Source organism: Alexandromys fortis, unplaced genomic scaffold (assembly GCF_014885135.2).
Source record: "Alexandromys fortis isolate MF-2015 unplaced genomic scaffold, M_Fortis_MF-2015_v1.1 scaffold_156, whole genome shotgun sequence".
NCBI classification, from domain to species: Eukaryota; Metazoa; Chordata; class Mammalia; order Rodentia; family Cricetidae; genus Alexandromys; species Alexandromys fortis.
This window is the reverse complement of record NW_026068028.1, coordinates 1056971-1083062: the sequence shown is the minus strand read 5'-3', so window position 1 is coordinate 1083062 and position 26092 is coordinate 1056971. Positions and strand designations below refer to the sequence as shown.

General features: G+C 42.9%; 2 protein-coding genes across 7 annotated transcripts in view; one reads left to right on the top strand and one right to left on the bottom strand.

The window, feature by feature from the left end:
• Bptf (bromodomain PHD finger transcription factor) overlaps positions 1-26092 on the top strand; it is an 89201-nt gene that overhangs the window by 44110 nt on the left and 18999 nt on the right. For all 6 annotated transcript variants that reach the window (XM_050164210.1, XM_050164209.1, XM_050164208.1 and 3 more), the window contains 10 exons: positions 794-973; positions 3491-5780; positions 9662-9786; positions 11064-11192; positions 14734-14884; positions 15186-15228; positions 17918-18164; positions 18849-19000; positions 20704-20812; positions 22225-22442. In XM_050164210.1, coding sequence (XP_050020167.1) covers positions 794-973; positions 3491-5780; positions 9662-9786; positions 11064-11192; positions 14734-14884; positions 15186-15228; positions 17918-18164; positions 18849-19000; positions 20704-20812; positions 22225-22442 — 3644 coding nt within the window. The remainder of the gene's footprint in view (positions 1-793; positions 974-3490; positions 5781-9661; positions 9787-11063; positions 11193-14733; positions 14885-15185; positions 15229-17917; positions 18165-18848; positions 19001-20703; positions 20813-22224; positions 22443-26092) is intronic.
• On the bottom strand, positions 1317-1630 carry LOC126514984 (protein transport protein Sec61 subunit gamma-like). The gene has a single exon (XM_050164277.1). The coding sequence runs from the start codon at positions 1628-1630 to the stop codon at positions 1388-1390; it is 243 nt and encodes an 80-aa protein (XP_050020234.1). The 3' UTR covers positions 1317-1387.

Here is a 26092-nt window from a genome sequence, read left to right as displayed (position 1 = left end):
CAGTACTAGTTGACATTTTCAGTACTATGACACACATAAACCTAGAAGGGAAGTGAATAGGGGCGCCATGACAGGCACCAGTATTCTGAGTTATAGAGCTCAAAAAAAGTCTCCCTTCTGTTTATGTCGTGTGTAGTACTTCATTTTGTTTGGTTTTTGTTTGTTTTGTTTTATTGTTTGTTTGTTTGTTTGTTTGTTTGTTTATTTATTTATTTTGAGACAAGGTTTCTCCGGAACTAGCTCTTGTAGACCAGGCTGGCCTCGAACTCCCAGAGATCCGCCTACCTCTGCCTCCCAAGTGCGGAAATTAATGGTATGTGCCACCATTGCCCTGCTGGTTTTGTTTTTTTAATTAGAAATAATGAAATATACTTATTGCATAGTACTTGGTGATTTTTATCTAAACTAGATATATTCAGTTCTTAGATTAGGAGACCGTAGGTTAAGAGGGCTTATAGATAACCAGAGTTTGGTTCCTAGCTTAATAGTCCCGTGCTATTAAGGGATTTTGATTTCCTCTTCTCACCCCTGAGGGCATCTGCACACAGATTTACATAAAGACACACACACACACACACACTCACATACACACACACAAGAATAAAAATAAGCTGGGCTGTGGTGGCACACACCTTTAATCCCAGCAGATCTCTGTGAGTTTGAGGCCAGCCTGGTCTACAGAATAAGTTCCAGGACAGCCAGAGCTGCACACCTGTCTCAAAAAACAAAAACAAAATAAAAATAAAGTTCTAATATTACAACTGTCTGTTGCCATACATGTAATTCCTTTTAGCCAAAAATAATACAGACGATAATAAGGATGAATCAGATAGAAGAAAAAGTCCACGAAGTCCAAAAAAAATTAAGACAGAATGTGATTCTGGGAAAGATGAAGCAAAAGATGCTGAAGCTGCAGCAGCAGCAGACGACAGTGCAATGGAGCTCTCCAAGGTGTCCGAGAAGAAGGACCACGGTAAGCAGGGGTCAGGATGGTGGGGCCAGGGCAAAGAGAATGCCCTGAATCAGGTTCCACGGGCAAGATACTGCACCCTCTCATAAGAGTGTAATTCATGTAGTGGGTGATTGACCGTGCCATCTGTAAATGCTGTAGATGTTCACAGACTTGTTCAGCATATATGACAGTTCCACAGCATTTCATCATGCCAAAGGAAGTCACTTTCTGATCCCAACCCATCAGTCTATTCTTTTTTTTTTTTTTTTTTTTTTTNATGGGAAAAATGTTTATTTTGAAATTATTTTAGTTTAGAAATACAAAACCTCTTGGGGAGGGAAGAAGGAAAGGAAAACACAAAGTATACAGGCAACTTTTTACTTCATAAGCTTCTCACAACCTCGTTTGCTCCTAGTTCCCGCGAAGAGAAAGCATTCAGCCACCCACAATAATGTTATTAATAGGGATATGGATCAGTTTCACAAAGAAGCCAATGAATCCCATGATAGCAAATCCTATGGCTGTGGCCATGGCAATCTTCTGGAATTCTTTTCTGTCGGGTTTGGTGCATCTTTTAACCAGCCAAATTGAGTCCTTTACAAACTGCCGACTTGGCTCAACAAACTGCATTACCTGATCTATGACTGATTGCGGGACGGCGACTTGAGGAGGCCCCATCAGTCTATTCTTGGTTGAGTTGTCTGTTTTAGACATTTTTAAAATGAAGTTAGGCAGTCTATTGGTCTCCTTTAATCTGACACAATGTTTCCAAGGTTCATCCACATTGTAGCATATTCCAAAGAGCACTCCACTGTATTGCTAGCCAGCAGTTCATCTGTGCAGTCATTCATCAGTGAATAATTGGCTGTTTCTGGTTTCCAGGTTATAAACACTGACACTTTAAGTTTTAGGATTTGTTCCTTGTTTGTTTGAGAAAGAAACTCACTGTGTAACTCTGATTGGCCTGGAGCTTACTATGTATAGCAGGCTGGTCTGGAACATACAGAGAATCTACCTACTTCTGCCTCCTGAATGCTTGGGATTAAAGGTGCCACCGTAACCAGCAAATTAATGTTTAGTTGGGTTTTGTTTGTTTGTTTCATTTTGTTTTGTGGGTCCCAGAGATCAAACTCAGGACCTCACGCATGACAGCAAAGCCTTTACCCAGTGAGCCACCTCGCCAGCTTTATATACAAGTATTTCTGTAAATACAGGTTTTCACTTCTTAGTGGTATACCAAGGAGTGGAATTGCTAGATTGTATGGGGGCTCCATATTTAAGCTTTTGCGAAAATTTAGGACCAGAGATACATGAATCAAAACATTGGGAGATGGCACCCTGGGAAATGTGCTTAGAGCTTAAGCATGAGGACTAGGAGCTCGTATTCCAGAGTCCGTGTACCTGCCACTGGGGCACTGGTGGCCTGCCGGAAATGCCAGCACTGCCATCCAAATTCTTGCTGACTAGACCAGCTGTATTGGTGAGCTCTGGGTTCAAAGAATAAAATGGAGACATATTGAAAAAGAATCCAGAGGTCAGCCTTGGGCCTCCTATACATAAACGTAAATGCATGCACACGCACGCATGCGCACACACCCCCACTGTATATATGTATACATAGAGAGGAACCTAAGCAAACATACATGAATGAACAGAAAACATAGGCTAAGCATAGTGGTTCGCACCTATAATCCTAGTGCTTGGGAGACTGGGGCAGAAGATTGACTTGAGTCTGAGGCTATTCTGGGTTACAGAGTGAGACACGAAACAGTTTCTGGCTTGACTGCTTATGACTCCTTGATCACATGTTGTTTCTCTACACATCCAAAGAAATCTGACTTTTTTGCTCAAATCAAACACTAATTTTGAACTCTTATATATAAAGTAATAGAACTGGAGGAGATTTTTAACTAATGAAAAGAAACAAAAACAAGTCATCTATAATTCTAGCACTTCGGAAGCTGGGGATAAAGAGTCATTGCAAACCCAGCCTAGTAGACACAGTGAGTTCCAGGACCCCCCTCCGTGAAAATAACTAATTAGTTAATTGATGAGAATTAAATAATTCATTAATGTGAAAAGAAAAACAGAAGAAACAAATAGAAGTTTTAAACCCATAGATGCCTGATAGAACATGTGCCAAAAGTGGTTTAGATTAGTTTGCTGTATGGCCTAAGATATCCTCAAAACTCATGCTACTCCTGCCTCTGCCTCCCCCAGTGCTGGGTGACGAACCTCCATCCAGCTTAGCACAGGTGATGACCATGCTGTAGGTATAATGCACACACTCAGTAGCCTGTCATAGGCGAAGTCATTTTCCCAGTATAAAATCCCATCAACTTACATACCGAAAATCAGAATCATCCAGTATTTGAAATGTTAGGTATTTTTTTAGCCCCATTTAAAGTTTAGCAGTATTCATGACCTACCTCTACATATGAAAATAACAATAGTAGATACTTCTGAAAATGAGAATTTCTCATGAGGAAAATAACTTCATAGTGAAAATTACGTTTTTATCTGTCTTTTAATTCGCAGATGTAAAAGAAGTTTTGGAGTCTGATAACGACAAATCTTTCAAGGAAGAACCAATGGAGATAGATGATATTGTGAAAACAGAGTCCCATGTAAACTGTCAGGAGAATACTCAAGTGGATGTGGTCAATGTCAGTGAGGGGTTCCATCTAAGGACTAGTTACAAAAAGAAAACAAAATCCTCGAAACTGGATGGGCTCCTGGAAAGGCGTATTCGACAGTTCACACTGGAAGAGAAGCAGCGCCTTGAAAAGTTGAAGCTGGAGAGTGGGGTGAAGGGAGTAGGCAAGCCCCCCATAAGTGCTCTGCAAAGCCCCTCTGAATCCGCAGTAACTGCGAAGGCCAGCGAAGGCTGTCAGAGTGACTTGCTTAGACAGGAACAGAGCCCCAGTCCAAGCCAGGCTAGCCCTGGGGACTCAGGGCAGGGGTGCTCACCAAGTGATTCCACAGTTCTTGGCCTCAGTGATACTAGTCTGAGTACAAACCAACTCTATCAGAAAGATCAAGTGTCAGATGGTGTCTCTGATCAGAGTTCAGGGCCAAACTGTCACAGACAGAGCTCTGTTGAAAGTGACCTTGATGTCAGGGTCTCAGAGCCCACCAGTAAGGGACTGGAACTAAGTCAGACTAAAACAAAAGAAAGTGACTTTTTCATTGATGACTCTAAACCAGCCAGTGCAGATGACGTTGGTACCTTGATCTCTAAGATCAAAAAGTCACTGCCACAGGAAGATAGCATTATTGTGCCTTCTTCCAAGAGTACTTTACCTGTATCAGTACCTAAAAGTACCAGTGACAGAGATGCCCGGTCCTTCTCAAAAGGAGTGGACTTTGATGGGAAACCAGGTTGTGACTCTGAATATAATAGCACTTTGGAAAATAGTTCTGATACTATGTCTATTCAGGATAGCAGTGAAGAAGACATGATTGTTCAGAATAGCAATGAATGTATCTCTGAGCAGTTCACAACAAAAGACCAAGGCATGGAGAGTGTGGAGCCGTCAAAATATGAGTTAGTTCCTAAATCTGCTGAAAATTGTGAAGATAAACTACAGGGTAAGGTAACTGAAGCAAATGGTAAAAAAATAGGGCAGCACCAGAAGCTGGACGAGAGATCAGTTAACAAATGTGTTGGCCAAGTAAGCCTAAAACATATCACCGACAAAAAGAATAATGAAAATCGAGATTCTGAAAAGAAAGGACAGAAGGCAAATAAATTCCAGATAAATGGCAAAGATAGTAAAGTTAAGGGGTTCCTGAAAGGGCAGTGTGCGAAGGACGGCTCTGAAGGGAAAGCTGTGAATGTTACTGTTGAACCAAAGGTCAATAATGTCAATAAAGTGATCCCTGGAAATATCAAGTCACTGGCTGTTAAAGAATCTGCTGTGAAGCCCTTTGTTAATGGTGACATCAGCATGGAAGATTTCAATGAACAAAACAGTTCAGAAACCAACTCACATTTACTGAGTCCTTCAGATGCCAAAGGTAATCACCAAGACAGCCTACACACCCTACCGACCACCAAAGAGTCAGACAGTACCCAGGTAACCATACCGCCAGCCCCTTGCCCAGAAAGTAACTCATGTAATCAGGAGGAAGATATGGAAACGGAGAGTTCAGAGGTTAAGAAGGTTACCCCATCTCCTGTTGCTTCTAACCTCAGTAATGACTTCATGGATGAAAATGGTCTACCCTCCAGCAAGGACAGGAACATCAATGGAGAATCCAAAAGGAAAACAGTCATCACAGAGGTCACCACGATGACATCCACCGTTGCCACAGAATCGAAAACTGTTATTAAGGTAGCAAAGGGGGACAAGCAAACTGTGGTTTCTTCCACAGAAAATTGTGCCAGATCCACTGTCACAACTACCACTACCACTGTGACAAAGCTCTCCACACCCTGCCCAGACAGTGATATTGACACCTTCTCTGTAAAGGAGCAGAGCAGAACCGTGGTCACCACGACAGTGACGGACTCCCAGACCACTGCAGGAAACACGCAGGTAACATCCATGACAGTGAGCAAAGAATACTCCACAAGAGACAAGGTGAGACTGATGAAGTTCTCCAGACCCAAGAAGACCCGCTCCGGAACAGCCCTGCCGTCCTACAGGAAGTTTGTTACCAAGAGCAGCAAAAAGAGCATTTTCGTGTTGCCTAATGATGACTTGAAAAAGCTGGCCAGGAGAGGAGGGATCCGGGAAGTCCCTTACTTTAATTATAATGCAAAACCTGCCTTGGACATATGGCCATATCCTTCTCCTAGACCAACCTTTGGCATCACGTGGAGGTATGTACTTTATATGTTATTTGGGGGAGGGGGTTTTTAAAATCTCATTTTTAAGTAAAAATGAGCTCCTAGAAGAGAGGGAAGCATATGTGTAATGGCCAGGGTTAGTGATGGAAATGAGATACAGAAAGCTTCTAACTGCCCAGCAGGTGGTACTAACCTTTACCCAGCAGCTGCGGATTTACCGAAAATGTAAGGGATTCTTTTAATATGCATGTCCATTTTTACTTCCACCAGACGAGAACACACCAAGCTTGTTTTTATGGTCTGACTTTCAAGTCACTGCATGTTGTTTCCTCTGTACCACAGCAACCCCAGAACTGGATGTTCATTTCCTGGGTCTCATAAAAACATGCCTGTAATTTCATAAAGCCCATCATATCAGACCTTCCTAGTGAAATTTATTTGCATGATAACCATGTTTTGGAATTCTCTGTTATTTATATAAGAAAAGATAGGCTGTAATTTCCTAGGAAATGTCTTAAAATACAGAAATAGTCTTATTCAGAATGCTCTGGGTCCTTGTGATTGGGAACAAGCCTCAGTTTATAGTATTGACAGTTGTTAATCCATATTCATTTTTCACTGGGAAGGGGGCTTAGAAGTTCTCCTATGGACATGAGTAGTTTGCCTTTGACCACAGAGGCCAGGTTAAGCACAGTACCTGCTTTTCCTGACCCCAGCCAGCACTTCATGTGCTGTTTGTGTTCCACATGCTTGTCCAGGCTCTGTCCCTTTCCATGTCTCTGTCTCTGTCTTTTCCCCCTTTTTGAGAAGGATGAGGGGTGAACATAAGCATTAAGAATGGCAAGCTTGGAAAGCAGCGTGATCTAGGCTACAGTTAGTGTTAGTGGTCATTCCAGCTGGTTACTGAGCAGGGCATCATCTCTCTTAAGACTTCATTTCAGCGTGTCTTAAGTATTTCCAGATTCAGTTACCATCATTCTTCTTTATATTGGAATCAGCTAGCTAGTGTCAGAAAAGAACACAAAACCGGTGTAAATGCAAATTCTCCCTAAAGGAATTCATTGACTCTGGTGACCACTCCTTGTTTGTATGAGCACGTTTTTATGCCTCATCGTTGATTTGAAGTAAGATGTCATCACTCCATGGCACATGCGCTAGAGACAGCTGAAAAGTGCACTTTCTCTGCAGGGCCTGCAATGAAGGATTTGCAGAATCCTGCAGGGAATCAAGGAACTCTCCATTGCAGTTCATGGAGTTGTAGGATTGCTCTGTACTTTGCTGCTTTCTTCATTGAGAGCGGTCCCAAAGTGCACCCTTGACTGTCCTGCAGGTAACTTCTTTCCCACTGGAAAAGTTACTACACACCAGTAGTTGGACTCAGATGCCCCGCAGGTGGGAGCTGTTCTTTCTGCTCCAGTGTTCTGAAGTACAACATAGTTTCACTGGGAAGCACTGTCCTCTGAGCCTGGAAAGAGCCAGGCCCCAATCCTAACCCTTGGGTGGGTGCCTGCAGTGCAGGCGCCTTGACTTAGAGGATTTTGTTATGTGCTGGCATGTATCATATCTGTTGGTCACTCTCGTTTTTTAATGGAAAGAAATACCTTACTGTACAGTCTTAATCTGTTGAAGTTGAAATTAATAACTATCACTTCTGACTAATGGAAGCATGGGTAAAAATATGTGTTATTTTGATTGAGAAAACTTTTTAAAAAAATACTATAAAAACTATGTAAAGTGCATTTTTATACTAACCTTGAGTCTCGTGTGTTTACTGCTTAGTAGAAGAATTCTAAGAGCTGATGGGATTCTCACTCTATTTATTTGTTTATTCACATTTGTTTGTTGGGGGTGGTTCTTATGGGTCTAGCTATGCAGCCCAGGCTGGTCTCAAACTCCTGTCCTCCCACCTCAGCTTCATAGGTAGTTAAGACTACATGTAGGCCCAGCTGTATGTGTGATACATATTTTTAAATGTAATGTTAAAGCCGAGCACTTTAGGAAAATTGACACTTGTCTCATGGGTGCAGTAAAACCTTTTTGACCTCTGTACATACATTTCCTTATACCTGTTTTCCCTGGCAAGACTCTGTGTCACTGTCATTTCAAACTGGCAGTTGTTCCCCATAATGCTCTTAGAGGGGTCCTGCTCTCTACCTGGGCTATTCTGAGTGAATGATGGACTGCTCTCTCCTGCAGGGAAGGGAGGGGAAGCCTGCGTGTCTAGTTTGCGTGCTTTCCTTTAAGCCTTCTCTCTGGCACAGCTCATTCTGACTTCTGCTTTCTTCTCCATGCAAGCTCCATCGATTTGCACCCACCCCTCTTAGCCATAACTGCGCAGGATGTAGTGTCCGAGAAGTGTGTGCTTTTTACACTTTGTTTCTTCTCGTGTGTGCCCCCGTGACCTAAGGACTTGCTTCTCTTACAGCTCTTCCAGGTAGATTCTAATAGACTTCTCTGTATCCCAGCTTTGTTCAGTCCTGGCCCTTTGGCAGCACTCCATTGTTTGAATGCGTGAGTGAGTGAGTGAGACAGCAAGCTGACAATCCATGGGGCGTTGGTAGAGTACAAGACCTTGGGTTCTGTCATCAGAACAGTGGAGGTGCTTGAGGCAAGACAGGCAGAGTGAGGATTTGAAGTTATTATATGACCCTAGAGAACAAGCAAAGGAGAAAGAGAATAAGAAATGCTTGTTTTCCCGACACACCAAACTGGCACAAGACTTTCTTCCATGGGACGTGCCTGAAGTGACAGACACCTTGTTCCTCCCAGAATATCTGTGCACTAGTCAGCATCTTAAAGGCTCTGTTGTGGGTCGAGGATTCCTGGGATGTTAACCTGAAGAGAATATGTCACAGGTGGAGACAGAAATTGGCAGAGGTGCAGTAACAATTGCCTAGAGTTTTACCTTCTGACATTGTTAATTTCTCCCACGATAGTAACAGAAAAAGCATTGCTTTTCCAGTGCAAAATTGTCCTCTTAAGATGAACCATTTGCCTGTTCATGAAGGAAATGATTTCCACTGTATAGATTTCCTCTGTACTGCATTCAACCAGTATATTCACTTCGCGTAGTATGGAAATGTCCAAAGGGGAATCTAATTATGCCAGTTGTAATAGGGAATTGACAGTCACTGACTGCTTTTATATGAATTACAGTTAATTTCATTTTAGGATTAAAATCTTCATTGAAATTGAGTAAATTCATTTTCACATGTGTCTTTAGTGTTATTTTTAAAAAGAAAGGCATATTTAGAAAATTTATACTCATGCTCGTGGGAAAACATGAGCCTGGATTCCTTCTCTTCGTCAGAGTAGCTGATGCAGGACTGTGTGTTTCTGGAAATGGCTTTCTTCATAGAATTCCAAACTCACCGCATTGTTAGTATTTATAGTGTGTGTAATGCTCATTTTCAAGCGCCATCGTGGACTACAAAATTCCCTTCAGTTCAAAAAGGTCTTCTTGCACTAATAGTGTTTTAGTTTTGTTTTACTCTTTGATAAAATATAAGCATTTTCAGATTTTTTTTGTTTTAGCAAAAACTATTTTATCTTGGTTTTATCTTCAAAATTCCTCTATCATATTTAGTAACATGGTTATTGATTATAGTTTTTCATACATATATTTTAGTTGATTCATATAAAAATCTTTAAATTATTGTCTTATTGATCTTAAGATAAAACCTTACCTATTTATATGGCATTGGAAATGAATCTAGATGATTTAAATGTTATCCTAGGAACTCCAAGCTGTTCCTTTAAAGAACATGTAATGCCACAGTCTTCCAGAGCCATGTTGTAGACACTGAGGTTACAGTGAGCACCACAAACATGTCCTTCAGTTTCCTTGAGAGGAAGAGAGTGTGTGAGTGTGTGTTTGTATGTTTATATGTAGTTGATCTGGGTTGTTCTTTCAGGTATAGACTTCAGACGGTAAAATCCCTAGCGGGAGTGAGCCTGATGTTACGGTTACTATGGGCCAGTTTGAGATGGGATGACATGGCAGCCAAAGCTCCTCCAGGAGGAGGGACTACACGGACAGGTAAGGGACTTGGACTTTAAGTTTAAAAGATACAGGCTAAGGATATAGTTTAGCTGCTAGAGTACATATCTTGTGCACTAACGTGTGGACCCATGTTAGGTCCCTAGCACTGCATAACCTGGCTGTGGTGGTATGCTTGTAGCCTTACCACTGAGGAGCTAAAAGAGAGAGGATCAAAAGTTCTAGGTAATCCTCACCTATGACTACATGGGGCCGTGTAGCAGAAGAGGTAGCCAGACTTGGCAGCACAGGCTCCTAATGTCAGCTACTTAGGAGGCTGAGGCAAGAGGGCCTAATTAATGACTTGCTTGGATTACTTAGCTCAAGGCCAGCTAGAGCAACTGTCTCAAACAAAGCAAACCAAGAAACTAAAAATGGCTCTGTGGCTAGAACACTCACCTAGCATGTACAAGGCTCTGAGCTTGACCCCTAGCAGTGCACAAAAATCAAATCAATGGGGCTGGAGAGATGGCTCAGTGGTTAAGAGCATTGCCTGCTCTTCCAAAGGTCCTGAGTTCAATTCCCGGCAACCACATGGTGGCTCACAACCATCTGTAATGAGGTCTGGTGCCCTCTTCTGGCCTGTAAACATATACACAGACAAAATATTGTATACATAATAAATAAATAAATATTTATTTAAAAAAATCAAATCATGTGCCATTTACTAAATTTATTAAATGTTTGTCTTATTTTGTAGAATTTAACCTTGCTCAAGTTTTCTGAGTGCCATAAAGTCAAGGTTAAGGAGCAAGGTTCACATTCTAGGTGAATCAGCACACATAGACCCGTGTAAATATTCAAATGATAGTTATTCTTCCAGAGCGTGAGTCAGTTGACCCGAGATTCCTGGATCCTCAAACACAGCTCTGACTGGGTGCTGCCTCTGGGAGTTAACTTGGACCTTATGTCATTTTTTTCCTTCCTGTCACTCATGCTGAGGTGGAAGGATTGCCACATGTTTGATGCCAGCCTGGGCTTATGTATCAAGTTTTATACCAACTTGGGCTATAGAGGGAACCCTTGCAGTGTATCAGAAGGAAAGGGATGATCTGCCTGAGCAGCACAGAACCTGCTGCAGAAACAACCAGCAGCACCACAGCCTCTTTGGGAAGAAGCTCGCTCTTGTCATACAGTGTTGCTGTGCTATTCCTGACCCAGGTGTTCTGAAAGGACGTGTCAGATCCACAGCTTTAAAGAAGTACCGAGTGCTACATGTTCTCAGTTTCTTCATATTTCAGATGATTGTTAACAGTGTGTAAATCATGTTCCCATAGAAACATCTGAAACGGAAATCACAACCACAGAGATAATTAAGAGGCGTGATGTGGGTCCTTACGGCATTCGTTCTGAGTATTGTATCAGGAAGATCATTTGCCCGATTGGAGTTCCAGAAGCACCAAAAGGTAAGAAATAGATCATCACTGGCCTGTTGGCTGTGTTTTCTGTTAATTGAGATTTGCTAGTAATTGTCTCTTTAATTGCTTACCTTACACCACAAATTTATGCCTGTGTTAAGAGACATAATACTACCTGTGCCGAAGGCAGATCTCTGTGAGCTTGAGGCCAGCCTGGTCTACAAGAGCGAGTTCCAGGACAGACTCCAAAGCTACAGATGAAACCCTATCTCTGGGGGGGAGGGGGAATCTAAATAAATAGATAAATTAGACTCCAAAGCTACACATGAAACCCTGTCCCGAAAAAAATCTAAATTAATAAATAAATAAGACTACCTGCCAAGACAGGAGATCGTTGTGAGTCCCAGGCCATCAGAGTGGGACCCCATTTCAAAAAACAGACTGCAGGCTGGAGAGATGGCTCAGCAGTTAAGAGTGCTTACCTCTCTTGCCAGGGATGCAGCCCCTACATGTTGGCTCACAGCTTCAGTTTAGGGGGCTTTAAGGCTCTCATCTGAATTCCATGAACTTCTGCAAATAAATTCATGCAGGCTCACACACATGCATATAAGTAAAACTAAATCATTTTTTTTTTTTAAATATCCTTAGTGTTAAAACTAATGCACCAGCACGCGGGAGGCAGAGGCAGGCAGATCTCTATCATTTTGAGGCTAACCTGGTCTATAAAGCAGGTTCCAGGACAGCCAGGGCTGTTTTTAATTTATTTATTCTTATTTTATGTACATTGGTGTTTTGCCTGCATGTATGTCTATGTAAGGGTATCGGATCCCCTGGAACTGGAGTTAACAGACACTTGTGAGCTGCCATGTGGGTGCTGGGGATTGAACCCAGGTCCTCTGGAAGAGCAGCCAGTGCTCTTAACAACTGAGCCATCTCTCCAGTCCCCAGCCAGGAATGTTAAACAGAGAAACCCTGTCTCGAAAACTGAAAAAGTAAAACGAACAAAACAAAAAAAAAACTAATGCAAACTACTCAAGATAGTCATTAGAGATATGCACATATGCATAAATAAGAAAATATTAAGTATGGGAAGAGAAAATGTCTTCTTCACAAACACTTTTTGAAAATTAGTCTCCCTAAATGTATACCATGTATACCTTTACTGATACTAACTCACAATTCATTTTTGGAAGAATACTGATAAGGTCATTTCTGTCCTGGGAAAGAGTAGGATACTATCACAGTGACCAACCACTGCTCTCCAGGCACACAGTCGGTAGGCAGAGCACAGATCTACTCCTGGCAGACAACTGTTAATTCCAGCATCTCCTGAGCCAGAGTCCAGAGAAACTGGAGAGAAGGTGTGGAGTTGGCGACTACTAAACACACAGTAGATTTATCTAAGGGGGCAAAACTTGATTAGCAAGGTGTTAAGCGAGCCGAGATTTCGGGCAATTTCTGCACTGGTAGGAGCTGTTGGCAGCTTCAGTGTAGCAGATTCCTGTCCTCTCCGCTCTACGAAGCCTCAACCAATCGGGCTATCTATATAGCTAGCCATCTGATTTTCTTTTTTCTGTGCACACAATAGGGTCATTTAATTTCCTTCCACAACTTTGTTTTTTCAAGGTGCACACCAAAACCTGTGATTAATTCTGATCAAGGAACTCGGACCTAACCTTGGGTGTTGGGACATAACTGTTTTCCTTGTCATTTTCCATCCTTGGCAAATCTCACTCACATCTCTAAGTAGCATTGCTCTGTAAAAATCATCTTCATTATGATCTACAAGTAAATTCCCCAGTGAGGAGGGGGATTTTCCCACTCTATACTAGATACGGTGGGATTCTTTCACTTAGTAATCACACCTTGCCAAGTACAGTAGGAACACATAGCAGCAAGCAGGTGAAGGCACAGCGGAAGTAAGGAGACAGTTCCCCTGGGTCTTTGCCCCTCTGGGGTGTTACAGGTGAGATGGACTCCCTAAGCCCCACTGCTGAATGCGGAAGCTCCATTGCTGACTGCAGCTCCTCCAATATGGTTACCACCACTGTCTCACATTGCTCCCTGTAGTCCAGGTTCTACTGCCCTCTGCTCCCTGGTATCTAACTGTTGCTCTGGGCCCTGGACAAGGCCCCTCCCTCTTTATTGTACAGTGTTTTAAATCTTACTGAGAGATTTTTATATGTTCTTCATCCTATTGGATCCCTTTTTATATTGGGCAAATGTAACCTATCTCCTCAGTGCGGGGGTGGGGGTGGGAGTATTGCAGCTCAGCTGTGGAGGACTCCAGCTTTGCTTTAGTCTTTCAAACCAGCAAAGGTGACCCACAGTCTGAGTGCAGTGGCACAGACTCAACACTCAGGGGTCGGAGGCAGAAAGATAGTACGGCTTGTGTTCCATAGTGAGTTCTGTGCCATGTAGCAGCTTACATGGAAGAAGAGGGAACAAACACGCACAGCACAGCAGGGAAGTCCCTTCCTTTGTGGTTATTGGCCTTGCTTCCTGGTGAGCCAATCAAAGATATACTCAGCTGCTGTGTACCTGTGGGGTGCCATACTCTTCTCCAGGACTCCCCTTGCTCTCTTTCATTGACAAAGAAATTTTATCAAGCTGACCCCTTGTTTCAGAGTCTCACCAGGCCAAGGAGTAGCAGTCTCGAGTGAGCCCTGGAGTGGGTATTGTCAAGAATTTGTCCTTCTCTCCCCTTCCCCAGTGTCACAGCTCTCAGCTTTCCTCCTAGAAATGCTAAGTCCTTGAAAGAGATTGTATTGGTTTTGGAGTCTCAACAATGAATTGCTCTTAGTCACATCTGGAGAAGGGATGAGGAATAGAGTCCTAGGCGGAGGAAAGGGGTATAAAGGCCCACAAGCCCTTTATCAGGGTTGGCAAGCCATTTCCCATGAGCCTTGATTACAAATAATTGGAACACAGCAGCATGGAACTTTGACATTGTTTGTTTTTCCACTGATTCTTTTTCAACATATTGTGCATTGGTGTTTGCCTGCATGTGTGTCTAGATGAAGGTTTCGGATCCCCTGGAACTGGAGTTACAGCTGGTTGTGAACTGTTGCCGTGTCGGTCCTAGGATTCAACCTGGGTCCTCTGTGTGAGAGCAGCCAGTGCTCCTAACCCCTGAGCCATCTCTTCAGCCTCCAGACATTGTTTGTTTGTTTGAATTATTTATGTATATGGGTGTCTTGCCTGCAGGTGTGCCTGTATACCATGTGTGTGCCTCGTGTCTTGGAGATGTGAAAAGAGCATTGGATCCCCTTAGACTGAGGTTAAGCACAATTGTGAGCTGCCTTGTAGATATTGGGGACTGAACTCAGGTCCTTTGGAATAGCAAGTAGTGGTTTTAACCACTAAGCCATCTCTCCTGCCACAGGCACTTTGGTCCAGAATTGCAATGTAGACCATTGGTCTCAAGGGTTTGCAGGAAAAGTTTGGCTGGTGGTGGCATCCTGGTCTAGGTAGCAGACCCTGTCTCAAACTACAAAATGTAGTTTGCCACTGCCATGCTCCTTGAGATGAGATGTCAGAACTCCATTCAAATAGTCTTGCTGAAAACATTCTGGTTTCTTTCTCCAAGAAACACCCACACCTCAGCGGAAAGGCCTTCGGTCAAGTGCACTGCGGCCAAAGAGACCTGAAATGCCCAAGCAGACGGGTCCTGTTATCATTGAAACCTGGGTGGCAGAAGAGGAGTTGGAACTCTGGGAGATCAGGGCTTTTGCTGAGAGGTAATCGGCTAACGCCTGGTCATACTGGTGCTCTGTCACTTCAGAGCTAGAGAATTTTCATGTCAGCTGTCACTGTAGTCCATTCGGATTAGCTTTTCTCTACCTTTTGATGTTGTGTACTATCTCTAAGTAGTTTATTTAAGTCTTGTTTCTAAATTTTAGTGTGTTAGTATTATTCTTTTTAAATATCTTAAATGTTCATTTAAAACAGAAATAGTCCATGCTTTTGTATGATGCCAAAGTCAACCAGATTTCATTTATTAAACGGTTTCTGATGAGTCGCTCCTTTTCCCCCCTACAGAGTGGAGAAAGAAAAGGCCCAAGCGGTGGAGCAGCAGGCTAAGGTCAGTGGACAGCAGGCAGGGATCACTGCCCAAAGGGGCCTCCCCGGCCAGCAGGGCCCCGAAGTACAGCAGATTGACCTTTTCAGCCAAACTCAGGCAAATCGTGTGCCTGGCTGCAGTGTGTTAAATTCTCCTTCTGGTTATTTTTATAATTCTTTAAGTAGTTTATAAAAAGATTTTTTTTCTGCTGAACTCTAGTGCAGCCTGTGAAGACGTCAACTTTACTAAGGCCCCGAGTTTGTGGTAATCTGTCCCACAGAGTGATCAGGATTCTTACCTGAGAATCAAGGGAAGGGCACCTAGAGGACAGAGGTGAAACAGTGTGTTTACTCGAAGTTATGCCAACATAGCTACACATTTATATTAGCTTTATGTGTGCGAGTGTTTTGCCTGCATGTATGTCTGTGCACCACATGCATGTTGGAGTCTTGATATTCAGCACCGGGTCCCCTGGAGCTGGAGTTACTAGATGACTGTGAGCCACTATGCAGGTGTTGGGAGTGAGCCTTGATCCTGTAACAGCAGCCATCTCTCCAGCCCCAGCTGCACATATCTTAAAAACTTACTTTTTAGATTTCAAGCCATTCTTTTTTCATATTTTATAAAGCACATATTTCAATATTTTGTTTCTTTCAAATTACTGTCTCTTTCTCTAAACTTAAAATTTGAGAAAATAGTATTTTTGGGTCATGTGCTCAGTTCTGCCGTGAAAATTTTAAAAAAATCACAAGCATCTCTGTTACTATAGCAACTGGCTAGTTCTGCTCTTTGTTTTGTTTTGGTTTTTTTGAGACAGGGTTTCTCTTTGTAGTCCTGGAACTTGCTCTATAAACTAGGCTGACCTCGAACTCAGGGATCCGCCTGCCTCTGCCTCCCTAGTACTAGTATTAAAGGTGTCTATCACCACCGCCACCAAGCTGCTCTTGCCTTTATAGGTATCTTTTGTCATCTCTGCCATACAACCTTAAGTGGTACTTCTTCGTTTGTTTTAGAGTAGCACTTTAGGTTTTTAATACATTTTCTCCCAGGGAAATCCTCTTAATTATGTGTCTGTTTCTTTGCTCTGTTTTTCTTTTAACTAATTTGATCAAATGACATCTCTAAGTATGCAAAACTAAAGTGCTTCTGTTTTGAAAAATGGGCATTGGTATAAACACTTCAACTTCTTTTCAAGCATATGATCTTTTTGCAAAAGCAATTCAAACAGAATGGGTATGATCATAGAGCAGAGGCGAAGCCTGGGATTTGGGCTCAATAGACTTTGAGACTCTCAATGTGTGACTCAAGATGGCCTCAAACTCACAGTAGTCCTCCTGCCTCTGTCTCCCATGCACTGCAATTACAGGCATGAACCACAGTGTCCACTTCTTGTTTGTGGTTTTGAGACAGTGTTGCTCTGTATGTCGAGCATCCTCAAATTCAAGACAAGCCTTACCATTGCATGGATCTTAATGGGCTTAATCACAGCCCATTTGTGCGTCCTAGGGCCAGTTGCCCAACCGATCTGAGCCTCAGTTCCCTCATGTTGAGTGTTGCAGTGCCCGCTTTGTGATTTGGTGAGAAGTATTGCTAAATGAGGTGCCCACATGCAATCAGTCCTACCTAACGTTTCCCTCTTGGAAGACTCTGCTGTTGCTCATTAGAGCCCACCATTGGTTAACTATGGATAAATTCCACCAGTCTTTCATTAAAAACATACAAATTGTCCTTTCCACCTATTTTGCTTGGATTTTTTGTTTTGTTTGAGACAGGGTCTCTCTGTGTACTCCTGGCTGACCTGGAACTTTGTGTATAGAGGCAGCTGACATTGAACTCACAGAGAATGGCCTCTTTCTGCCTCAGAGCGTTGGGATTAAATGCATGCATCACCACACCCAGCCTGATTTTTTAGAGTGGACCCTGCTCTGTAACCTAGGCTGGTCTTGAATTTGAAAATTCTCCCGAGAGTTGGAATTACAAATATGCTTCCCACACCCAGTACTGTGTTTTTTATCTTATTTTATTTTCATTTTTAGCAGTACTGAATAATGAACCCAGAGCCTCATGCATGCTAGACAAGCATTCTAACAACTGATCTCTATCACCAGGAATGCTGGTGTCTGATGATGAGATTCTTCCCTTCTCTAGCATTTAACGTTCCTTTTAATTATTTGGTACATGAATTAGTCCCAGTACATAGGAAGTTGAAGCTGGAGGATTGCTTCAAGTTCAAGATCACAGTGAGCTATATAGTTCTTTGCAGGCCAATTTGGGCTACAGAGTGGACTCTGTCTATGAATAAACAATAACAAAGTCTCAAAACTATTTATAATTCCCATTTATCTTGATCACAGCTTGCTGACCTGAATAGTAAGGATAAAAATTACTGCTCTTTTTGATTGGTTAAGTTATGCTTCTGCCATGAAACAGGCCCACCCCCTTTCTTCTTCTCTGACTCTGATATGGTGTTAATGTCTCCAGTAAGATTTTTCCCACATTTCTTCTCACTCTGAAAGCTAGATATTATTAAGAATATTTTGAACCTTTAAATTTTATTTATGGACAATTTATAGTCATGTAGAGACTTGGGGATTGAGCCAAGGAAAAATTAGGCAGGCATGCTTTCTTTTTGATAGTTTAAGATCAAGAAATCCTGCAAAATGGGGTTTGTCGTATAAAACTGAGTTCACATTTCCTCTCCTTGACTCAGAAACGTTTGGAGCAGCAGAAGCCTGCAGTCATTGCTGCGTCTACCACATCCCCAACAAACAGCACAAGCAGCACCGTCTCTCCAGCTCAGAAGGTGATGGTGGCTCCCTTAAGTGGCTCAGTCACCCCTGGAACAAAGATGGTGCTAGCCACCAAAGTTGGGTCTCCTGCCACAGTAACATTCCAGCAAAACAAGAACTTCCACCAAACCTTTGCCACATGGGTGAAGCAAGGCCAGTCCAATTCAGGTAGGGCTGGGATGAATGAAGCATCGCTGTCATCGTGGGGGAGAGGAGGGCATCTCTAACCTTCATTTCTTGAGAGCATTGCTCCACTGCTTGCGCAGGCAGGCTGTGCAGCTGTTGTCGTAGTTGCTCTTTGTGGAGTTCCTCTCTGCGGTCCTCGCCTTCACTGTCCACATAGTGCACTTGGAGCAGAGAGGAGTGATTTTATTAAATACAGATGAGCCGCATTTCATGCATCGGTGCCCTTCCTAGAAGTCACTGCACTGCTGGTTCTTTAAAATCTAAAGCTTATTAAATGTCTTATACCCCATTAGCCACCAGCACAGCTGCCACCTCTGCTACAACCATTGCCAGCACAGGTCAGACGTTCCAAATTACAGGCAATCCCGTCACTATGGCAGGAAAAGTAATTACCAAACTGCCACTTCCTGCAAACAGCAAGATTGTCGCTGTAAATGTGCCAGCAACACAAGGAGGTAAGGGAACCTCGCAGAGTTTGAGTTCACCTTCGCCAGATCATGCTGTCGCCATCACTCCATCTCCTCCTCACTGGTTTCAGTCGTCAGGTCTCACATTCTGTGTAGCCCACTCTGCAACCCACCACACGTAGTTTCCTCAGATGCCAAGCAGAACCTCATACCTTTCCTCGAAGGGTAGCGCCTCATGTCTTCTTCATTTCTCTTTAAGGCGTGGTCCAGGTACAGCAGAAAGTCCTGGGTATCATTCCATCGACAACGGGTCCTAGTCAGCAGACCTTTACTTCATTCCAGCCCAGGACTGCCACAGTAACAATTAGGCCCAATACCTCAGCCTCTGCAGGAACCACTACCACATCCCAAGTAAGTGTCCCTCAAGGGTTTCTCTGTGGAGGAGTGTCGAACACATCAGGGTAACATTACTGTGGTCTCTTTCAGCATCAGTACAATTTGTCTTTCTTTACTATGATTTCATCTGTGATGAAGTGCCAGTTTGGAAAAATACGTATTTGTGGTTTTTTTGTTTTGTTTTCTCCCTCAAGGCAGGGTTTCTCTCTGTTGCCTTGGCTGTCCTGGAACTTGTTCTGTAGACCAGACTGACTTCAAACTCAGAGACCTACCTGCCTCTGTCTCCTGGATGTTGGGTTTAAAGGTGTGCCACTACCGCTTGGCAATTTTTTATATTGGTCATAAACAAAAATGTTATATGATGTATTAACTTTGGCATTTTGTTAGTTGCATACTGACTGGTATTGTTCAAAGATAATAATTATTTGCCAAGATTTTCTAGAGAGAATTGTGTATGACTTGATGAACAGCAGTGGAACAGGCTTTACTTCCTAACCCTCTCTTGAAGCCCCTCCCTTTTGCAAGAGTTCTCTCACCTTTGCTTTAATTCACCTATATTCTTTCTGGTCAAAAAAGAACAGATTGGGGGCTCAGTAGTTAAAAGCACTGACTGCTCTTCCAGAGGACCCTGGTTTGATTCCTAGCACCCAAATGCCAGCTCACAACTGTAACTCCAGTCAGTTCTAAGGGATCCAACAACCTCACACAAATAAACATGTGAGCAAAACACCAATGCACATAAAATAAATGAATAGAAAGGAAGAAAGGAAGGAAGGATGAAAGGAAGGAAGCCGGGCAGTGGTGGCGCATGCCTTTAATCCCAGCACTTATGAGGCAGAAGCAGGCAGATTTCTGTGAGTTCAAGGCCAGCCTGCTCTACAAGAGCTAGTTCCAGGACAGGCTCCAAAAACCTTGTCTCAAAAAACAAAACAAAACAAACAAAAAAAGAGTGGATTAACATAAACTGTATATTGACATATACCGTATCTCAGCTATTAGGTACACATATGAGGTACAGCATTTCTTTGGCGCTCGTATGGAAAAATCTTAAAGTCAGAAGTTCTGGCTCTAGTTATAAAACTGAAGTTATATGGTCATTAATGTCATGTTTTAAACTGTGAAAGGATATTGGATTTTTGTTGATTTATTATATTCTCCAGGTTTCTTGAGCAGTAGTGACAAAGCTGAGCCTTTCTTCCACCTCTTAGTCTCCCAGCAATTTTTGTCATCAATGGCAACAAGTTCATACTACATTTGAATTAAAGTTTTTATCTTCAAAATTCCACCTTTATACCAGCACTGACTACAATTTCAAATGGAATAGTGGCGAGGCAAAGGTCTACATAGTGAGTTTCAGGGCAGCCAGGGCTACGTAGCAGAACCCTGTGTATGTGTGTATCTATCTATGTGTGTATATATATATATATTTTATATATATATATATAAAACAGTGCTATTCTCTGCCATCTCTGTAGAATGTTTAAGGAACTTGAATTCTAAGTCCAATGTGTTTTAGTCATTTTGAAGCAGTTTTATCTCTCTTTTTGTTTTGATTTTGCTTTTTGAGACAGTTTCTCTGTGTAGCCCTGGCTGTCCTGGTACTCACTCACTCTGTAGACCAGAGATCCCTCTGCCTCTGCCTTGGGTGCTATGGTTGATGGTGTGCTCCACCACACCTGCTCTCGCAATTTTAATGCGTTGTCTCTGTTTGTCCACAGGTACTCACTGGGCCTCAGATCCGTCCTGGTATGACGGTGATTAGAACACCCCTCCAACAATCAACACTAGGCAAGGCAATTATTCGAACCCCTGTGATGGTGCAGCCAGGTATTCATACGTGTAGCATTACTGTTTTAGTATGTGGACAACACATCTAAGAAATTGTAACACTCCTCTCTGTTTGGCCCTCTCTACCAATTTGCATTAGTGCTTAAGTGCACATTAGCTTTCTAATCCATGGTGGGTTACAAACAGAGATGCTATCCATTCTGTCTCCTTTTCAGCTTCACTTACAAAGTGAGTAAGGCAGACCTCTGACAGGTATAAAAGATAGCATTCAGACCGTTACAGTAGAGAGAACAGAGGTTTTTGACCATGGAAAATGCAAAGGCAGTGTCAGACCTTGAATCAATCACAGATTACTGTAAGCAGAAACAGCTAAGATATTAAGAGTTGAAGACTGTGACCTAGACCTGGCGTTCTATGGTAGAGCTTTTGCTTTTTGTATATAAGGCCCTGCTTTTTGTGCCCTGGCATGTGTGGGGGTGGGGAGTGGAGATAGAAAATTCAGTGAAAATCCAAAAAGAGGGCCTATAGAGATGACTTTGGTTAAGGACATGTGGCTTGAATGTGTGGTTTGATGATATTTCAAAGAGAACATATATGTATTAAATTATCTCAGTGATTCTCATGTTACTGACCAGAACCAGTCTGTTTTTAGATTTACTTACTTCATTTTACATGTGTGAGTGTTTTCATTGAGTATTGTGCACTATGCTCATGGCTGGTGTCTGGAGATAGAGTTATAGGCAGTTATGAGCTGCCGTGTAGATTCTAGAAATTAAACTTGGGTCCTCGACAAGAACAAGTTCTCTTAACCGCTGACATCTCTCCAGTCCCCAGAAACGGTCTCTTCTGTGTTTCTGTATTAGTTTAACAGTCCCATATTTTAAATGGTGACTTTCTGTGTATTGTTCCTGATCTGTAGTGTACAAGACATAGTCTTGGGTCAGGTCCCTGAAGCTCTCATATGACAGTTTAAGTCTGTGGCTCATCTTGAGAGAATGGATGAGAATAACTCAGAAGTTTAGGAGGAGAAGCAATAATCAACATCGTCTCATAAGGCCACCAAACTTATGTACATTATTCCCAAGAAAGCACCCAGATAGATGCAGCCCAAAGCTAAGAATTTACTTCATGATCAAGAAAATGCCTTTGGTTTTGTTTTCGAGACTGGTTTTCTGTGTATCCCTGGCTGTCCTAGAACTCACTGTGTAGGCCAGGCTGACCTAGAACTCACGGATATTCGTCTGCCTCCCAAGTGCTGGGGTTAAAGCCGGCCTGTACTGTTGTTTCTTCACTCTATTGAAGTTAGTAGGACTCTTTGGCAGTGGTCCTGTGTTTGTACTCATCTTGGGTTATGGGCAACCAAATGTCTATTTGAAGATTGAAATTAACTGCATTCATCTGAGGCGTCATACTAAGAGCATGTGACCAGTGAGGGTATCTTGTTCGCGCAGGTGCTCCCCAACAAGTGGTGACTCAAATCATCCGAGGACAGCCTGTTTCCACTGCCATTTCCGCTCCAAGTACAGCTTCTTCCGCACCTGGGCAAAAAGGCCTAAGTCCAGGAACAGCAGCTGGTACTCTGCAGCCCTCAGCCCCGCCACCACCTCGCCCCCAACAAGGGCAAGTGAAGCTCACCATGGCTCAGCTCACTCAGTTAACGCAGGGCCACGTAAGTGACTTTGCTTTCATTTGAAAGCTGAAGTTTACATTTGATCTTAGGTCAGTTTTGAAGTATATATCCTTCTAGAAATGGCTGCTTGGGGCAGGGAAGGTGACTCAGAGGTTAGAGCACTGGCTGCCCTTGCAGAGTGCCCAGGTTAGTTCCCAGCACCACAACTACCTAAAACTATAGTTTCAGGGGGATCTGATACCTGTTCTGACCTCCATGAATACACCAGGCAAGCACATAGAACACAGATGTACATTCAGGCAAATGTTCATACATATAAGTAAAAACCTTTTAAAATGACATAGAGAAGAAATGGCTGCCTCCTGGAGTCAAACAAGAATACTTACTATTGGCAACATAATGTTCAGCTCTTTAGAGTCCCTCAGTTAGGACCTGTAACAATGAAAGGGATAAGCCTTTCAATTTCCAAAACTTCATTGGGTAATTTTCATAGAAAAAAAAATGCAAAATTTGGGTGCATGAAATTGATAGCCTGCAACATCTGATATCGTTGTCTAGTCTTCTATCAAATTCCCAAAGGCCCACTGTAGTTGGCTATTTTTTTACTCTTTGAAGGCCCACCATCCAGCTCACAAATACATACATGGAGATTTATTGTGACTTATGAATGCCCGGCCTTAGCTTGACTTGTTTCTAGCCATCTTTTCTAGCTTGAATTATCCTGTTTCTCTTTAACTGCATTTGCCTCTGGGCTTTTTATCTTTCTTATTTATTTTCCTTTCCCTCTTACTCCCTGACTGGCTGAGTGACTGGCCCCTAGCATCCTCCTCTCCTTTTCTCCTTGCTGCTTGCTTGCTCACTCCTTGCTCTTCTCTGGAGTTCTTGCATTCTCTCTGCCTGGCAGCCCGCCTCTTTCTCTCCTACCTCGCTGTTGGCCATTTAGCTCTTTATTACACCAATCAGGTGTTTTGGACAGGCAAAATAACACAGCTTTAAGGAGTTAAACAAATATAACATAAAAGAATGCAACACATCTTTGCATCATTAAACAAGTATTCCACAGAATAAACAAATGTACCACATCTTCAACTCGTATGGTATGTACTGCCCTCCCCCCCTGAGTCTCACAATGGCCTAGGGAGAGATTAACAAGAACACTGATGCTGTTGAAGAGCAGGAATTTGCTTGTGTGCAACTAGATTTCAAAACTCTGGGTTAAGTGCTTGCTGCACAAGCATGGGAACCTGGGGTCAGTCCCCATCACCTACCAAAAAAAAAAAAAAAGCCAGCTGTGAGGATTGGAGAGCTGGCTTAGCAGCAAAGAATGCATCTTTCAGAGGACCCAAGTTCAGTTTCTAGCCTCCATGTCAGTTACAACTTCCTGTGACTCCATCTTCATGGTATCTGATGCCTTCTTCTGGACTCTGGGGATACACATAGACACAATTTAAAACAAATTTAAGAGCAGCTGTGATGGCGACATTTGTAGCTCGAGAGCTGGGAGGACACAAGTGAGTCTTTGGAAGCCACTGGCCAGCCAGTACAGCAGACACCAGAGCACCACGTTCAGTGTCTCTCATCTTTTAAACGAGACTGAAGAGACTAAAGAAATGGTCCTTGTAGTCCCAGCCAGCATCCACATGGTGGATCAGAACACCCTCCTCCAGGGGATCCAACGCCCTCTTGTGCCTGTGTACACATCCTCCAGCAAGCCTGTAAACATAAGGAAGATAGCCGGTGTCATCTGACCTCCATGTGCATGCACGAGGGAGCACATACACCATGCTACACGTGTGCTTAAAACAACAGAGACTGGAGATAGACCGTGGTTGGTGGAGTGCTTGTGTAGCATCACAAAGCCCTGGGCGGATCTGTTTCATTGCATAAATCGGGAATGCTGGCATGCGCCCATAATGCCCACACTTGGGAAGGAGGATCATCCTTGACAACCTAGCAAGTTCTGGGCTGTGTCGGGCCCTTTCCCAAGAAAGACAAAGCAAACAAAACAGCAAAAGCTTCCTGCAGTGCCTCACTAATATGCAGCGTGGCCCTCCTTGCGGTTGGGTACTTGCGGTACATCGGTACATCAATGGTAGCCTTACAAACTGCTGAGGAAAGACAAGCTTTTCAATCAGTGGTGCTGGCCTGATTGACCCCACACAGGAGACAATGAGGGTGGACCAGTGCCATGTGCCTCATTTAAAACATGCTCAGTTCACTGAAACAAAAGTCGTAACTAAGAGGTGAAAAGTTAACTTCGTTACAATATTCTTTTCTTTTGTTTTCTTGTTTTAAGACAACGTTTTATATATCCTGAGATAGAGCTGTGAAATTGAAGAATTAGAGGTGTTTGCCAATACCCAGTTTATGAGGTGCTGTGGATTGCACCTAAGGCTTTGCACGTCTCAGTAAAGTCTCTGCTAACCAGGATGTCCTTCCTACCCGTCCATTTGCACACTCCTTTCCTTTCTTTCTCTCTCCAAACCTGCCTCAAATTCACAATCTTTCAGCCTATACCTGCCAAATTCTGGGATTACAAAGATACTACCTTATCTTTGTAAGTACTTAACACTTTTTCTTTTTGTCTCTTGAGACAAGAGTATCTGTATAGCCCGGACTGTCCTGGAACTTGCTTTGTAAACCAGGCTATTCTTGAATTCATAGAGATCTGCTTGCCTCTATCTCCCAAGGCATGTGCCACTACTTCCAACTACCTAATTTTTTCTTAACCTTTCCTTCTTTTTCTCTCCCTTCCTTCTTCTGCCGGGATCAAACCAAAAGTCTCGCACATTTTAAGCAAGCACTCCCAGCTGGGCTTCCCAAGCCCTATAACTCTGTTTAAAACACACAGAAAGTGCTAACCAAGCACTCAAGAAGCTTGTGAGTTCCAGAATGGTTTGGACCACAAAGGGAGACATTGTTGCAAGAACCATTAATTAATTAATTAACTAATTAAAGTAATTTATAAATTGAATTTTGGAAAAAATAAAAACCCAAGAGCTAGGGATATGTAGCTTAGTTGGTACAAGCTTTACCTGATGCACATAGCCGCTGGGTTCAGGTGTTAGGACAACAGAAGCAAAGATGAGTCCTAGCTGCGCCATAGTGCTGCTGCTTGGACTGGAGCAGGATTACTGTTCATCTAAAGCCTGACTAAGCTACAGGCAACTTCGTGAGAGTTCAGAATAAAGGAGGGGTTGAGTGTGTGTCATGGGGGTTTGAGCACATCCCAGCTCTCACTGTCTCGAGTTGAATGTTTACAGAGAAGTAAAGGAAGGTAGAACTGAGCTCACCTATCAGGCACACTACAAGGAGTATAGGCAAAATGAGAAACCGCAGAAATATACTCAACTACCCAGAGTGTGCAGAGAATTGGTCAAGGACTGGGAAGAGGCTTAGTCTCTAAGAAAGCTCTTGCTCCACTAGCCTTATGACTTGTCAGGACTCTCACTCAGAACCCATACCAAAGCCACACAGTAGTGCAAAGGCCGTCTCCAGAAGTTCACTGGCCAGCTAGCATTTACAGCAGCCAACAAGAGACCCTCTCTTAAACAAGGTACATACATGAAATATATATACACACACACATGCACATACAGGAAGAATTTTAACCTGAACATAATAGTTCTTTTGCTACCCAACCATAGGAAGTAGTAAGTTTTTTCCTGAGTTTCTGGCAGAGTGGGGTA

Bases quoted from the DNA above. Each gene is read 5' to 3' on its own strand.
- LOC126514984 (XM_050164277.1), bottom strand. From the start codon at position 1,630: ATGGGGCCTCCTCAAGTCGCCGTCCCGCAATCAGTCATAGATCAGGTA.